The sequence below is a fragment of the Aphidius gifuensis genome, linkage group LG5 (assembly GCF_014905175.1).
Source record: "Aphidius gifuensis isolate YNYX2018 linkage group LG5, ASM1490517v1, whole genome shotgun sequence".
NCBI classification, from domain to species: domain Eukaryota; kingdom Metazoa; phylum Arthropoda; class Insecta; order Hymenoptera; family Braconidae; genus Aphidius; species Aphidius gifuensis.
In genome coordinates, this window is record NC_057792.1 from 6,307,384 (window position 1) to 6,324,012 (window position 16,629).

The 16,629-nt window shown below is 22.8% G+C and overlaps 3 protein-coding genes and 1 pseudogene across 4 annotated transcripts; 1 reads left to right on the forward strand and 3 right to left on the reverse strand.

Annotated features, from left to right (window-relative positions):
- Positions 1–272: 272 nt before the first annotated feature.
- On the forward strand, positions 273–3,379 carry LOC122856292 (annotated as a pseudogene).
- On the reverse strand, positions 3,374–12,474 carry LOC122856293 (platelet-derived growth factor receptor alpha-like). The gene is made up of 15 exons (XM_044157986.1): positions 12,452–12,474; positions 12,034–12,151; positions 11,806–11,956; positions 11,630–11,734; positions 8,476–8,603; positions 8,173–8,278; positions 7,909–8,036; positions 7,750–7,804; positions 7,444–7,524; positions 6,904–7,152; positions 6,031–6,564; positions 5,858–5,958; positions 5,043–5,620; positions 4,425–4,665; positions 3,374–4,348 (listed from the first exon to the last, which is right to left on the reverse strand). The coding sequence occupies exons 1-15, from the start codon at positions 12,472–12,474 to the stop codon at positions 3,374–3,376; spliced, it is 3,573 nt and encodes a 1,190-aa protein (XP_044013921.1).
- An 881-nt stretch (positions 12,475–13,355) lies between these two features.
- Positions 13,356–16,570, reverse strand: LOC122857285 (protein MTO1 homolog, mitochondrial). 2 transcript variants are annotated; one of them, XM_044159382.1, is made up of 6 exons: positions 16,526–16,570; positions 15,461–15,710; positions 13,888–15,395; positions 13,715–13,818; positions 13,579–13,633; positions 13,356–13,501 (listed from the first exon to the last, which is right to left on the reverse strand). In XM_044159382.1, exons 2-6 carry the CDS (start codon positions 15,666–15,668, stop codon positions 13,412–13,414), a joined length of 1,965 nt encoding a protein of 654 aa, XP_044015317.1. In that variant the 5' UTR covers positions 15,669–15,710; positions 16,526–16,570; the 3' UTR covers positions 13,356–13,411. The 2 variants fall into 2 exon arrangements, with proteins under 2 accessions (XP_044015317.1, XP_044015316.1); XM_044159381.1 differs by having other exon boundaries at positions 16,469–16,554.
- On the reverse strand, positions 15,764–16,363 carry LOC122857344 (MKRN2 opposite strand protein; the record flags this gene model as incomplete). The annotated part of the gene is made up of 1 exon (XM_044159466.1): positions 15,764–16,363. A coding segment is annotated over exon 1 (600 nt), but the record flags the coding sequence as incomplete, so codon positions are not given.
- Positions 16,571–16,629: the final 59 nt, after the last annotated feature.

The following is a 16,629-nucleotide window of genomic DNA, read 5'->3' on the forward strand; positions in this document are numbered from 1 at the left end:
TGAGCTTGATTTCGAGACTGTAATAAAAAAAATATATATATGTTTGAATGCCCGGATTTATAATTCAAATTTTACTTTATTTTGGTAAAATGAATGAGTTTAATATAAACAATTTAAATTAACAATTAATTATTGTTTAGAATAAAATTCAATGAAATCTACTTGTAAATGTGTGTATATGGTTTTTTTTTAAATTTTTTTAAATAATTTCTTTGTGATGCGGTGATTATTATTATTATTTTTTTTGTTAAACAATTAATGTTTTAGAACACATGTTTCATAATGTAAATGGTTAATTAATATGTATGTATTATATTTGTGTAACATAGTTAAAATATTGCATAAATAATAAGAAATAAAATGAATAAATTATAAAAATTTAAGAATAATTAATTTGTTTATGCTATTTATTTATTTTTTTTTCAAAACAAACATGACCAGTTGTTGTGTAAATGTTTTTTTTTATATAAAATAATTACTGTAATTATAAAAAAGCGTAATTGCATTTTTTTTTTCAAGTGTTATATAGCTATATAAAAAAATAAACTGAATATGTTTCCTTGTTTATGTGCTTCAAGCAAAAATATATTTTAAAAGATTACAGATTTTTCTGATAAAATTACAAGTGATTATATCACTGATGCATGAAAAAAATTTTAGTTATTATGTTATTCGCAAAGTGTCTTTGAATCATGACAAGACAAATTTTTAGAATTAATAAAAAGCAACAAAAAAAAAAAAACTATTGCAATGATAAAGTGCAAAATTATAGGGATCTGACCTATGGGCGGGGTTTGGTCGCTCACGCACACATTTATTGTGTAAAAGCTTATCTGTGAGGCAATATGGCGCATTCCAGACCGCTTTACTATAGTATGCTATCGTCAACAAACTATACCATAAAAAATTTTTTCATGTAGTTTCAATGGTCTGGAAATAGTTCACGGTGCGCCACCAGATGCCATGGTGAATAGGTCAGATCCCTTATGACAAGATGAATGTGACGTTGCAAATTTGCAATTGATAATCTCTGATACTGATAAACCAAGCTATCAAAATGCAAAATATTTTATCAGTTGACAAAAGAACATCGTAGAAGAATGATCATTGAATTGTCATTGTTGTTTTATCAATAATAAGTATATTTTAATATGGGCAAAATGGAAACTAACATATTGGCAAAGACTTGTGTAAAACACTACCAACAAATATATTATTTGGTAATTTTAAAGATAATATTTATCAACGTATATCACCAGGATGGTTAATTGGTCGTTTACATCTTCAAGCTGATGAAAAATTACCATTTATTGGAATATATATATTTCATCAACCATCATTATTAATACGTGATCCATTATTAATGAAAAAAATATTTGTCAAAGATTTTGATGTATTTCCAAATCATAAATTTGCTGTTAAAAATCCAGATGATCCAATTGGTACAAGAAATATATTTTCAATTGATAATCCAGAATGGAAACATTTAAGAACAAAATTATCACCAGCATTTAGTAGTGGTAAAATTAAACAATTATTTGATCTTATGGTTGAATCATCTGAAACATTAAATAATTTTTTATATGATAAATTTAATAATAATTTAAATAATGATAAAATAACAATTGATTTAAAACTTGCATCACAAAAATATACAACTGATGTTATATCATCATTGGCATTTGGTGTTAGAACAAATTCATTTGATGATTCAACAGCTGAATTTTGGAGACGAAGTAAGATTTAATTTTAAAAATATAATTTATTTATTTAATTTTTAATTTTTATTAATTAATTATAGGTATTTATCCAACAACAATGACACTCAAACAAATAATTCGTTTATTTTGTATATTTTTTTTTCCAAAATTAAATAATTTACTTGTACCTGGAACATTGCTGGATCATCATACTGATTATTTTCGTGATATTTTTTGGCGTTCAATGGATATGAGAGAAAAATCAAATATCGAAAGAGGCGATGTTATGGATACATTATTAAAATTAAAAAATGATAAAAAAGATTCAACATTTAGTAAGTTAGAGTGTATTTTTATTTTTATTATTTATATTTAATAAATTATGGTATTTTTATTTTTTTAAGCTTTTACTAGAGATGAGCTTGTTGCACAGTCAGTTGTATTTTTATTAGCTGGTATGTAATAATATAAATTTACTATTAAAATAATTTTTAATTTGTTTTTTTTTTGCATTTGAATAATGATTTAGGTCAAGAAACAAGTTCAACGACAATTGCATTTGGATTATATGAGTTGGCAAAACAACCAGAACTTCAAGATCGTGTTAGAAATGAAATTCGTGAAAAAATTAATAATAAAGGATTTACATATGAAGCTGTTCAAGATATGAAATATTTGATGCAAGTTATTAATGAGACATTGAGAATGTATCCACCAGCTCCACTTTTAGATCGTGTTGCTGAAAAAAATTACACGGTATGATAAATAATTTTTATCAGTAAATATTTTCTTGTTTATTTTTCATTTATCAATAATTTTTAAAGCGTCATAAGACATGTTATCATAATTGATTTCGATAATTAATTATCATCGCAATGATTTTTATTTGTTTCATTGAAATATGTCAGACAATTTATCAGTATTATAATAATTTAAATGACGATTATTGGTATTTCTTAGTTCAATAAATTGTGCATCCAATTTAGTATTAGATATTTTAATTGAAAAATTAATTTCAACAGATACCAGATACAGACGTGGTCATTGAAAAAGGCACAGCGGTGTATGTAGCTCTACCTGGTATTCAAATGGATCCAAAATATTTCCCAAATCCTGATATTTTTGATCCAGACAGATTCAGCGATGAACGAAAACATGAAATTCAACCCTGCACATTTATGCCGGTTTGTTAATTAATTTTATTTTTTTTTTATAAATTATTTTTGATTATTCAATTCGTTTTTTTTTGCTTTAGTTTGGTGAGGGTCCACGTACTTGTATTGGTAAATTAATAATATATTTATTCATTCATACAAAATTATCGGTATTTATTTGTTTAATTAATTTTTTTTGTTTTTTCATGAATAGGAATGCGAGTGGGTATGTTACAAACAGCTGTTGGTTTTATACAAATTTTGAAAAATTATGAAGTTTCAATTAATCCAGCTTATAAAACTGAAATTCATCCTGGAAATATATTTCTTGGTTTTAAAGATGGTTGTAATCTTTATGTTAAAAAATATCAATCTTGAAGTAATTATTGTTTTTAAATTGTATTCTTGTTTGTGTATCTTATAAACATTTGTTTTTTTTTTTTGGACAGAGTTGATAATTATAGCAGATATATTGCTTAAATATTAGCTACAGAATAAAAATGAGATCAAATTAGTTAATTACAATTGAGTTCTTTTAATAGAATCATCATTATTCATCATCATCATATAATTAGGATTACTAATACAATTTAATTTATCAATTTTTGATTTGTCAATAATTCCTAAAACGTGATAAGACATATTATCATAACTATTATTGATAATTTCCCCATCATTTTCATTAAAATTATCTGTTAAATTTTTATTACCACCTGATCTATCATCATCCTTGTTTTCATTTTTTGTTCTATTTTTATTTTTAAATTTTTCACGTTGTTCATGTAAATTAATTGGTCTTAAATAGTGATCATCTAGATCTTTTATTATTGATAATCGATCATGTGAATTGTCTAAATTATTATTGTCATTATCATCAGTATCATTTTGAAATTTAAATATATCTTTATGATTTATTTGTGAATATAATTTTAATGGTAATGTTGTTGATGATACAGCATCATGATCAGGAGCAGTCATCAATGATAAATAATCTTTTTTACCATCCTCAAGTAATATTGAATTTGAATTTAAATATGGTATATTTAAATTAACATAATGTACAACAGTTTTTTCATCTAATAAATTTGTTAATTCTTTAACAAGTTGTGTAAAATTTGGACGATATTTTGGTAAATCATTCCAACATGATAACATTATTTTATAAATTTCATTTGTTGAATAATATGGTTTTTCCATTCTATATCCTTGGCTTAATTTATTAAATTGTGTTTGTGCATCCATTCCTGGATATGGTGTACCAGCAAGTGTAAAAAATTCCCATAATACAATACCAAATGACCAAACATCGGATTGAGTTGAAAATATTTGATCACGTATTGATTCAATTGCCATCCATTTAATTGGTAATGGTGAATTACTTTTTTTTTCATAAATACCATTGTATACATTTTTTGCAAGACCAAAATCACATATTTTAACAATATTATTATCTGTTAATAATATATTACGAGCTGCTAAATCACCATGAAGTACCTGAAACAAATAACATTATACAATCACTGGTGGAAATATTTCTCCAACTTTTTTTTCGCCAAGAAAATTCATTTACCTTTCTTTGGCTTAGATATTCCATTCCTCTTGCAACTTGAAATCCCCATAATATTAAATCATTGGTGCATATTGGTTGAAGATTTTCATCCTTATAATCACCACTATAATTTAATCGTTCATTATCATTATTCGATGATGAAATTTCGAGGTTCATCAGTGAAGTATCTTCTGTACTTTTATTTGAATGTTGAAGATCATCAATTTCATCAGTATTTTCATCACTATTTAGCCTTGAATCACTTTGATGAAATATTAAATCAATGTATTTCATTTTATGACCACTGTAATAATTTATTTTTACATAAATAATAAATTCATTGTTCATAAAACCAGCTACCTTGATGGAAATATTTCTCTGACCTTTTTTTTTTTCCCCAGAAAATGTTTAAAAATTTCTTCGCGCTTTTTCGACTTTTTTATGCTTTTTTGGGGTTTCTGTACCCAAAAAAAATGATAAAAATATATAAAATATAAAAAACAGTGAAAAAAAAAAATCGAAAAAGACGGAGAAATTTCTAAGAAATGGTTGATTTTCGTAGAAAGTCAGAGAAATATTTCTACCAAGTAAATAATAAAATAAACTTACTAATTTTTTACAGCCTCATTATTATTTTGTCCAATTAAATGATTAATTTTACCACTATTAACATCAATTTGATTAATAAATTTATTTCTATTATTTAATAAATAATTATGTAAATTTCCATAACGACAAAATTCAACAATAACATATAATTCTTTTTTAATAATATTTTTAGTACATGCACCAAGTAAATTAACAACATTAACATGTTTACCAAGATGTATCATTATTTTTAATTCACTAGCAAGTGCATGTATAAATGTTATATCACTATTTTGTCTAACCATCTTAACAGCAACAATTGTTTTATCTTCATTATCAACAATTCCATATGCTTCAGCTTTAACAACAATACCAAATGCACCACATCCTAATTTTTTACCAAAAACTAATTTATTCGATGGAAATTCCCATTTTTTATCATATGGCAATAAATTAATTTGTTCATCAACTGTTAATGATGGATTTATTGATGTTAATTCACCACTTTCAAATTTTAACATTCCATAATTCATTAATTTTTTACGTTTTAATTTTTCATTATGTATTTTAATACATGAATAAATTATTATAACAATACATAAAAATATTATAATTATAATAACAATAAATAATATTGACATTATATTATTTTCATATTGTTTAATATTTATTATTTGATATTTTTTTATTTTACTAATACGATTTCTAGCAATACAACTGTACTCACCAGTACAATTTTTATGTAAATTTTTTACTATTAATTCTTGGCTATTATTAGTAATATTTAATTCACATAAATCAGTTGTATTATTATCAATTAATGATGTAATTGTTTTGTTATTTAATAGCCAATTTATTGATGGTACTGGATAACCACCAACGTAACATTTAAGTACAATTAAATTGACTGTATTATAATCAAATATTACTTCACTATCATTCATATTTGTATCAATAAAATACGGTGCTGATGAATTATAAATATTCATATTAAAATTAATTTTTTTTTCTGTATTATTTTGTTTTAATTCAGCTGCACATGTGTATGATAATTCATTGATATTTGGTACTGATTTAATAATTAACACAGTACAATAACTAAGCTGAGTATTATTTTTAATAATATTTATGTTACTTGTTGGAGTAATTGATGTACCATTTGGATTGTACCAATTAGCATTTTTGTAATTGTACACTGATGATATGCATGTTAATTCAATTTCATCACCAGTTGTTATGATGCTGTTATTATTGACAATACCAAAACCATCATTAACTTCAGTTAATAATATTTCTACACTTTCATTTGTACAATTATCAAGGCTACATGCTGTACATGATAATACACATGATGTTTTTGGTTTCCATGTTATTGTTGAATTGATTGATACAAGCTGTTTATTGTTTTCAATATTTTTATCAATAGGATTAGTCATTGATGTACCATTTAAATATTCAAATGACCATGTTACATTTGGTACTGGATAACCAATAACGTAACAATATATTTTTGCAGCATCATCATACTTATAATATGTTTTTTGATTTCCAATTTTTTTAATAATTGGATTACCTGAATTAAAAGAATAAAAAAATATTATATATTTGAAGTTAAATCAATTGTAGTCCCTGGTGGAAATAATTTCTCCGTAAAATTCCGGAAAAACTCCGTAAGCTTTGGGAAATACTCCGTAAAATTCCGGAATCACTCCGTGAAATTCCGGGAAAAAATCCGTAAACTTCCGGAAATACTCCGTAAAATTCCGGACAGCTCCGAATTACTCCGTAATTTTTCAAAGTAAGCCAATTCCGGAATAATCCGGAGTAGTCCGGAGCGATTCCGGGATAATCCGGAGTAATCCGGAGCAATTCCGGAGAAATATTTCCACCAGGGGTTAAAATTTTTAATTACCATAAACAATTAATGTTACGTTGATAAATTTCTCAATGGATTTATTTGATGTGATAGCTTTCATTGTGTAATTACCACTATCAATTGTTGTCAAATTATAAACAGATAGAACTGAATTTTTTGGAGTATTTTTAATTGAAAATTTATCATCGAATTTTGATGGAATAATTATACGACCAAGTGGATCATACCAAGTTACATCTACTTTTACTAATGATAATATGTTGATTCTTACGTCAACATAGTAACCTGGATTCATTTTATAAATTTTTCTAGATGAAGTTAAATTTAGGTGTATTAAATTTGGTTTTATCACTTGCAAATTTATTGATGGATTGTCTTTTACACTGGCAGTTTCAGCAATACATTTGTAGTCACCAGTATCATCATTGCTTACATTTGATAGTATTAATTCAATTATAATTTTTTTGTTGTTTGATTTTGATAAATACTTGTTGAATGTTAAATTTTTATTTGATTCATTTTTCTTTGTCCAATAGAATTTGTATTGTTTTACGTGGGGATGATAATCAATTGAACAGTTTATTCTTACTGTATCTCCTTCGATGACATAGTATGGAGAAGTCATTTCAATAACTGGTTGATAAATATCTAATGATTCTAAATAACAAATTTTTAAAATATTTTTATTAATAATTTTATCTCTATGTTGGTTATTTATAGTAAAAAAATAGTAATGAAATAAATAGAAAATAACAAAGGATAACTTACTTTTTATTTTCAAAAGAAATGTTAAATTTTCCGTACGATTATTATTATCATCAGTTATTGAACAATAAAATTCTCCAGAATGTAGAAAAAAATCAATCATTTTTATTTTAAAACCTTCTTTGTGATCGAATGTAATATCATCATTTTCCGAATTGCCAATAATTAATTGCTAGAAATAAAATTATAATTTAAAAAATTTTGTAATATTTATTGATATTTTTTAATCTGAATTTTAAAATGAATACATTCAATTAATATTTAAAATTTTTTTACCTGTGAATCTTTGTATAATGAAACATTGTAATTTTTGGACGTTGGTATACAGGGAAGTACAAATGAATAACCAGAATAGGCAATAATTGGTATTGTCAATTCATTTGTAACAAAAAAATGTTCTTTTGCTAAAAGTTGAAAGTTATAAAATAAATATAAATATACATGTTAATTTAATATTATTGTTAATAGTCAAAATAAATTTACATTTAACCCATATAAATATAGATTTTATATTTTCCTGATTGTTTATATCGTAACAACCATACAATCCAGTGTCACCATAAATTGCTTTATTTCTTTTGAATATTTTTGTATCATTGTCATTTGTTATTTCGTAAATTGAACGTGGAATATTATTGAATTGTGCCTTTTTTCAAAAACAAAAGAAAAAAATATATACATATATAAATTCATATTATTTAAACAAGTGGATTCACATATCAACATAATATTCTTTTAAAAAAAAAATAAATATCAATCTCTGAAGATAACAATTATTGATAATATTTATTTTCGAAATTACGAATAATCAATCAATAAAATTTAATAATATATATATCTTACATTATCTGAAATTGTTGGATAAAAAAATGATATATCATTTTCACTTGTACATGAAAATACAATCTTATCATTTTCATTAATTTCTGCATCTTTTTTATCAATAACTCCCGAATATTCCAATTTTATTCCTAAAAAAAAATTATTATAAATATTTTTTTCAAATTCAACATTGTTTGTAAATCGATGTAAATAACATAAACTTGACTTGATAATTTTTTTTCAGCAAATAAAAAAAGAAGAAGTACAAAAAAGAGATTATCTAAAAAAATAAAAAAGATAATAATAATAAATACACGTTAGATATGAATAAATAAAATTAATTATTCTTTTTTTATTGATTCGCTTATACCTACTAAAAAGATGATAAGAGTGTAAAAACGACGAGCTGGTTTTTAAAATAAAACATATTTGCCTCAGGCAAATTGATAAAGCGTTGAATAATCATTGAAAAAAAAAAAAGATCAAACTTGATAAATTTTCAACCAATGTTATATGGCCATTTTATTTATTTATTCACTAAATATTTCTCACCAAAAAAATGATTGTTAAAAAAATTTCATCTATATTTTTTTTATCATTAAAAAAATCCGATTCATTGTGGAAAAAAATAATCAATTGATTATAAAATTTTCAAGGTCAATGAAATTAATAAAAATAACAACAATATTTTTTAAACTTTAACATTGATGTTCAAGTTTAAAAATATATTTAATACTTACCCAAACATTCTTTCAATACAATTAAATAAATCCACAATTTTTGGCACACTAAATTCATCTTATCAATAATTTTTTAGACGAAAATAAATTCAACTAAAAAGACGTTTTATTTTTTAAAACTTTTGTGTTTTTTTACTTAGTGATAAAAATATCAAAATAACTGAATGAATCAAGTCTATTTTTGTAAATGTTAATTATATTTTATTGTTATTCTTCACCGAGTAATAATAATTATATTTATTTTTAATAAATATAAATATAAATTTTTAAATTCAGTTACAAATAAGTCACTGTTCCCATTAAAAACTTTTTCACAACTAATTAATAAACGATAATGTTTGAAAAAAAAAAACATGTCAACTTTTATAATGACCCACTAATTTAGAAATCATTATATTTAGAAATCTATTCTATTTTTTATATCATGTTAATATATTTTTTTTAAATATCGAATGGTATTATATCAACTTTTATTCACTAAAAATAAATAGAAAAAAAATACTAATTAACATATTTATATGTATATTTTATTTTTAGAGGTTTCTTTCTGATAGGTTTTAAAAATTGTTGATAACAAAGATCGATGTATGTATTTTTTTTTTTGATTGTTTTTATTATTTTTGTCTGTTTGCCTTGAAAAGTTTGACTTGTTTAGAAGTATCGAGGTGTATAGTGAAAAATAAAATAGATAGTTTCTTTGAAATTAGTGAGAAAAGTTGACACTTTGCTTTACACATTATCATTTATTAGTTTGTTGTGAAAAATTTTTAAATCAGCGACTATTACTTTCATTGGTTTTAGAAATTTTTTTAGAAATAAAATTAGAATATTCAGGAATTATTAGTAAAAAAGATAATCTCTTTTTTGTACTTCTTCTTTTTTTATTTGCTGAAAAAAAATTATCAAGTCAAGTTTATGTTATTTACATCGATTTACAAACAATGTTGAATTTGAAAAAAATATTTATAATGATTTTTTTTAGGAATAAAATTGGAATATTCAGGAGTTATTGATAAAAAAGATGCAGAAATTAATGAAAATGATAAGATTGTATTTTCATGTACAAGTGAAAATGATATATCATTTTTTTATCCAACAATTTCAGATAATGTAAGATATATATATTATTAAATTTTATTGATTGATTATTCGTAATTTCGAAAATAAATATTATCAATAATTGTTATCTTCAGAGATTGATATTTATTTTTTTTTTTAAAAGAATATTATGTTGATATGTGAATCCACTTGTTTAAATAATATGAATTTATATATGTATATATTTTTTTCTTTTGTTTTTGAAAAAGGCACAATTCAATAATATTCCACGTTCAATTTACGAAATAACAAATGACAATGATACAAAAATATTCAAAAGAAATAAAGCAATTTATGGTGACACTGGATTGTATGGTTGTTACGATATAAAAAATCAGGAAAATATAAAATCTATATTTATATGGGTTAAATGTAAATTTATTTTGACTATTAACAATAATATTAAATTAACATGTATATTTATATTTATTTTATAACTTTCAACTTTTAGCAAAAGAACATTTTTTTGTTACAAATGAATTGACAATACCAATTATTGCCTATTCTGGTTATTCATTTGTACTTCCCTGTATACCAACGTCCAAAAATTACAATGTTTCATTATACAAAGATTCACAGGTAAAAAAATTTTAAATATTAATATCTATTTTGTAAATTAATTAAATGTATTGACTTTTAAATTAAGATTAAAAAATATCAATAAATAATTATTACAAGTTTCGTTATAGAAAATTTCATTGGTAAAAAAATTAATCTATATTTATATGGTTTAATTGTAAAACAAAATATTGTGTTTTTCTTTAAATTTCTTTATTGTTTCAATATTATTCATACTTATACATTAACTATTTTCAACGTTACATTTATACTATTCTCAATTTTGCTTTGTGGTATTATTGCTCTCATTGTATAATTACCCTCATCATAAATAGTAACATTTTTAATTAATATAAATGAATAATGTTGATAATTTCCAGTGATATATTTATCATTATCATTACTCAATAAATATGTATTATTCAATCGATGATGATACCAGTAAATATCTGGTTTTTTATTAGAATCAATTTTAACAACCCATTGAAGATCGCTTTCCACTTTAAGATGAAATTTATAATATTTTGTTCTTAAATGAACATAATCATTGATATAATTTTTAACAATAATATTAATTGAATTTTCCTTAATAGCTGTTGGTGTTTGAATGATACATTTGTATTCACCTTCATCATCAAAAGTTGCATTTATTATTTTCAATTCACGTACATCAGTCCAATCATTATAAATCGAAAAATAATTTTTATCATAAGACTTTGTTGACAATATATTATTATTATCATTTGATTTAATCCAGTATAATTTGTAAATAGCATTACTATCTTTTTCTAGATCAACCGAACAATTTGCAATAAATGTATCTCCTTTCGAAATATAATTTATTGATTTTGTATTTATAATTGGTTTATTTAGTGCAAATGTTTCTAAAATTAAAAATTCAAATAATTAAATTTTACTGTTAATTTAAAATTATATTTTTATTAAATATACTTACTGATAACATTAACATCATAAGTACATTCTTCAGTAATATTTTCATGTATAATTTTGCATGTAAAATAACCATAATGTTTAATTCCTTCAACTTTTTTAATTGTAAAACCAATTTTACTATCGTATTTAATATTTTCACCTACATTTATTTCCTAAAAATATTAATAAATTATAATTTTTTTAAAACAAATAATTACTTAGTTAGATGAATATTAATTTGTCATTTTACTTGGTCATCTTTTGAAAGTGTAACATGATAATCTGGTGATGCTGGTCGACATGGAAGAGTCAATGATTCATTAACTCTGACTTGAATTAATCGTCCATCCTCATTGTCAACAAATAAACTATTATTAGCTGTAAATAAAATATTTATTTATTGATTTTTAGTCAAATTTATTAACAAGAAAATTTATCTAAATATTTAGACTTCATTTTTCATAATTATTGTTCTTTTCTATTTTTATTAAAACATTAAATTCTGGAAATAAATACTCTTTTAAACTATTTAAATTATCGAGATATATATTCAACCGTATTTCTTTATGATAGATTTTTTTATTATCATATAGTTAAATAGAGAAAACAAATGTTAACGAACTCAAAGTCCGCATATATCATAGATATTATTTCTATTTGTAATATACCGGCTTTTTTTTTCATTATTCATTTCAAGAATAAAAGAAATAATGTAGCAAATTAGTGGAACACTTAAAAAAACATTTAAAAAAAAATGTTTGATTAGTTAAAAAAAAAAAAAAACAAGACAAATAGCGATTCGTTGAAATGATAGTGATACTCAAGTTTGTCAACGACTTTGATTTCTATTTTATTTCTATTTTATCTATATGTAAAAAAATATTTTTAATACTTACCAAAACACTCTGCAATTATCAGTAATACCCAAAAAAATACAGTCATAATTGAAATAATTAAAATAAATTTATTAGAAAATAATTGAAAAAATTATTATAGTAGTTTTAATTTTACGTTAGTAAATTTTATGTTCCTTCCAGGATTAAAACTATCTAACTGAATTTTTTTGGAAGTTTTTATTCGATATATATTATAATGAATAAAGTAGAGGGGATAAAGTTTGCCATTATATCTAATTCTAATTAAAATTAATTACAAGTGACAAAAAAATAAATAGAGTATCTAACGATAAAATTCAGCCTAACACTTGTTTTTCTATTTTAGTTTTAAAATTCAATAAAAAAAAAAAAACATTTGTGTAAATTAATAGATAAAAACTATGCTAAATTTATGATCGAATTTTTATTATTTATATATATTTTTTTAGAATAAACAAAGTAATTAATAAGTCATTATTAACAATCGGTAAAAAAAAAAAAAATTGGGTTTTTCAAAAATATAAACTTGTTTATTTTTTGTATTTAAAGTAAATAATTTAAATCTTGAAAAACAAATATACAGACAAATTAAATTCTAATCGTTTAAATGTTAAAAAAATTCATGAAAAATATTTAAAAATAAAAAAAAACTGAATGTATTTTGAATTATTGTAAAATGATTTTTCGTTTATTCAATTAATTATATTCTTTGTAATAAATATTTACATTCATTTAATTTATTATTATTAATTATTAAAATGTACAATCTGTTTTTTGAAGTTTTTGAACAATTCTCAATACAGCTGCTGGTGTAACACCTGCTATCCTCGTGGCTCCAGCGACCTTGTTAATTTTAAATACAAAAAAAAAAATAAATTGGTATTAATTTATAAAAAAATACTTCTTTAATATATACTTACAGTTTGTGGTTGAATTGCTACAAGTTTTTCTCTATCTTCTGTTGAAATATTTATCCTAAAAATAAAGAAAACATAAATAATTTTCAAGATAATACTAAAAATTAATTTATCAATTTTAATAAATTTTTTTTCTTACATTTCATAATTAAAATTATCTGGTATCATCATTTTTTCATGTCTACGAACTTCTTCAACTTCATTATGTTGTTCTCTAATTGCATTTGCATACATTACTTCAATCTAAAGCAAAAAAAAAAGAAAATGTTTAAGTAAAATTTACTAAATCACTGTAAAAAAAAAAATATTTACCTTTATTCTTTTAGCTAAAATTGAATCACCACCAAGATCACCAAATTCATCAGGAAGTGCATTAACTATATCTTCAAAAGTACAATCTTCTTGTGTTTGTGTTAAAATAGTAAATGCACTTTTACCTTTAGCAAATTTTGTTTCTTTAATACCCAATAGTTTCGACCAATTTGTTGTACTTTTATGTATATTTTTTAATCTATATATTGCATCATTTAATTTACTTTCCAATTCAATTGTACAATTCATTCTTTTTTCTGATACACAACCACTATTAAAACCTTTTTTAGTTAATCTTAAATCGGCATTATCTGGTCTAAGACTAAGACGAAATTCTGCACGACTAGTAAACATTCTATATGGTTCATTTGTACCTTGAGTTGTTAAATCATCAATAAGTACACCAATATAACCCTCAGTTCTTCCAATAATTAATGGTGGTTTATTTAATATTTTAGCTGCAGCATTTGTACCAGCAATAATACCTTGTGCAGCAGCTTCTTCATAGCCAGTTGTACCATTAATTTGTCCAGCTAAATATAAGCTATTAATTTTTTTAGTTTCTAATTGATATGTTAATTCACGTGGATCAACATAATCATATGTTACACCATAACCTGGTCTAATAATAACAGCATTTTCAAGACCAATTATTGAATTAACAAGTTCTTGTTGTTTATCAGCTGGTAATGTACATGATAAACCACCAGGATATATTATATCAGAATCAAGTCCTTCTGGTTCAAGCCATATTTGATGAATTGGATTTTTAAATTTTAATATTTTACTTTCAATACTTGGACAATAACGTGGTCCAATTATTTCTTCAGTAACATGTAAATTACAATGTAAATTATCACGTATTATTTTAGCAACTTTATCAGTTGTATATGTCATATAACATGGTAATTGATCAGTGGGATTTATCCATACATTTTTATTCATTTGTGAAAATGGTTCTGGTATATTATCTGGTAATTGTATTGTACATTTTGTAAAATCAATTGTTGATTTTTTTAAACGTGGTGGTGTACCAGTTTTTAATCTACCCATACGAAAATTTAAATTATATAATGTATTTGATAATGCAATACTTGGCTCATCACCAATTCTACCAGCTGGATATTTTTCTAATCCAATATTTATTTGTCCTTTTAAAAATGTACCAGTTGTTATTACAACTGCATTACTATTAATTTTTTTACCATCTTTTAATATAACACCACAACATTTTTTATTTTCCGATATTATTAAATTATCAACAGATGATTCACGTATTTCAAGATTTTTCATATTAAAAAATTCATTTTGTAAATTTTTTTTATATAAATCACGATCAATTTGTGCTCTTAAACCCCATACAGCTGGACCTTTTCTTTTATTTAATATTTTATAATGTACACCAGATAAATCACATATTCTTGCACATAAACCATCAAGTGCATCAACTTCTCTAACAAGATTACCTTTTCCAATACCACCAAATGATGGATTACATGACATTTCACCTGTTAAAAATAACAAATTATTAAATAATCAATAAATTTTATCATCAAACATAAATTAAACTTACCAATTTTATTTTTTTTATGAGTTATAAGAAGAGTTTTAGCTCCCATTCTTGCAGCAGCTGCTGATGCTTCTGTTCCTGCATGTCCACCACCAATTACAATAACATCAAATTTATCATTGTCAATATTTGTTGAATAATATTTTGGTACAAGTAACTTATTCCTCCAGCTTAATTGTTTTAATCTCGTCAGCAACATTTTTATTGTCATAAATACTTAATTTATTTTTTGTTTTTAATTTGTTAAAAATGTCTAAATAAAAAAAAATATATTATATAGTTTATTCTTTAATTATTAACAATATAAAAATCATGTTTTTCAATGTGTTTATATATTTTTATAAATCTCATAGCTTCATGAATTTTAGGTAATATTAATTTATCACAAATATCAATTTTATTATTATAAAAATAATTTGGATATTTAAGTTCATTTAAAAATTCAATAATAAAATTAAAACAATTAAAATTAATTGGATGATAATTATTTTTATTCCATTTTGTTAATTTATTATTAAGCAATTTATTATTAATTATTTCATCAAAATATGAATGCCATGATTCTTCAAAATTATCAAAAACAATACATGATTTCCAGTTATCAAAATCATTAACAACAATACCACGATTATCAAATTCATACAATTGTTTATTTGAATTAATTATACCAATATGTAAATCATTATTTAATTCATAATTTAAAAATGTACCAATTGATGGACGTATTATTAAACATGACTTATTATTAGCTGCATTTGTAAATGGACATGGTAATTTAAATGGTGGTATTGTTAAATCCAAATTTAATAAACAATTTGGACATTTATTTGGTATATTACGACAAAATATTGTTGATAAACATTTGTTATTATGTTTAAAACATATTACATTATAATTATCACTCATTATTTATCTATTTTCAACAATTTAATTATCTATTTTTCACTTTTACATTTATTTTTTTTTTAGGTTATAATACGTATGATTCAATTCAACAATAAAAAAATATACCTTTAATTGTTTATATTATATTATTATGATTAGTTAATTAAACATACTAATAAATACCATTTGTAAAATTAATTAACAATCAACACTGTAATTACAAATTAATCGAAATAATGTACAAAAAAAAAAAACATTTGCTCTCTCAAATTTTTCTTGGAGAAAAA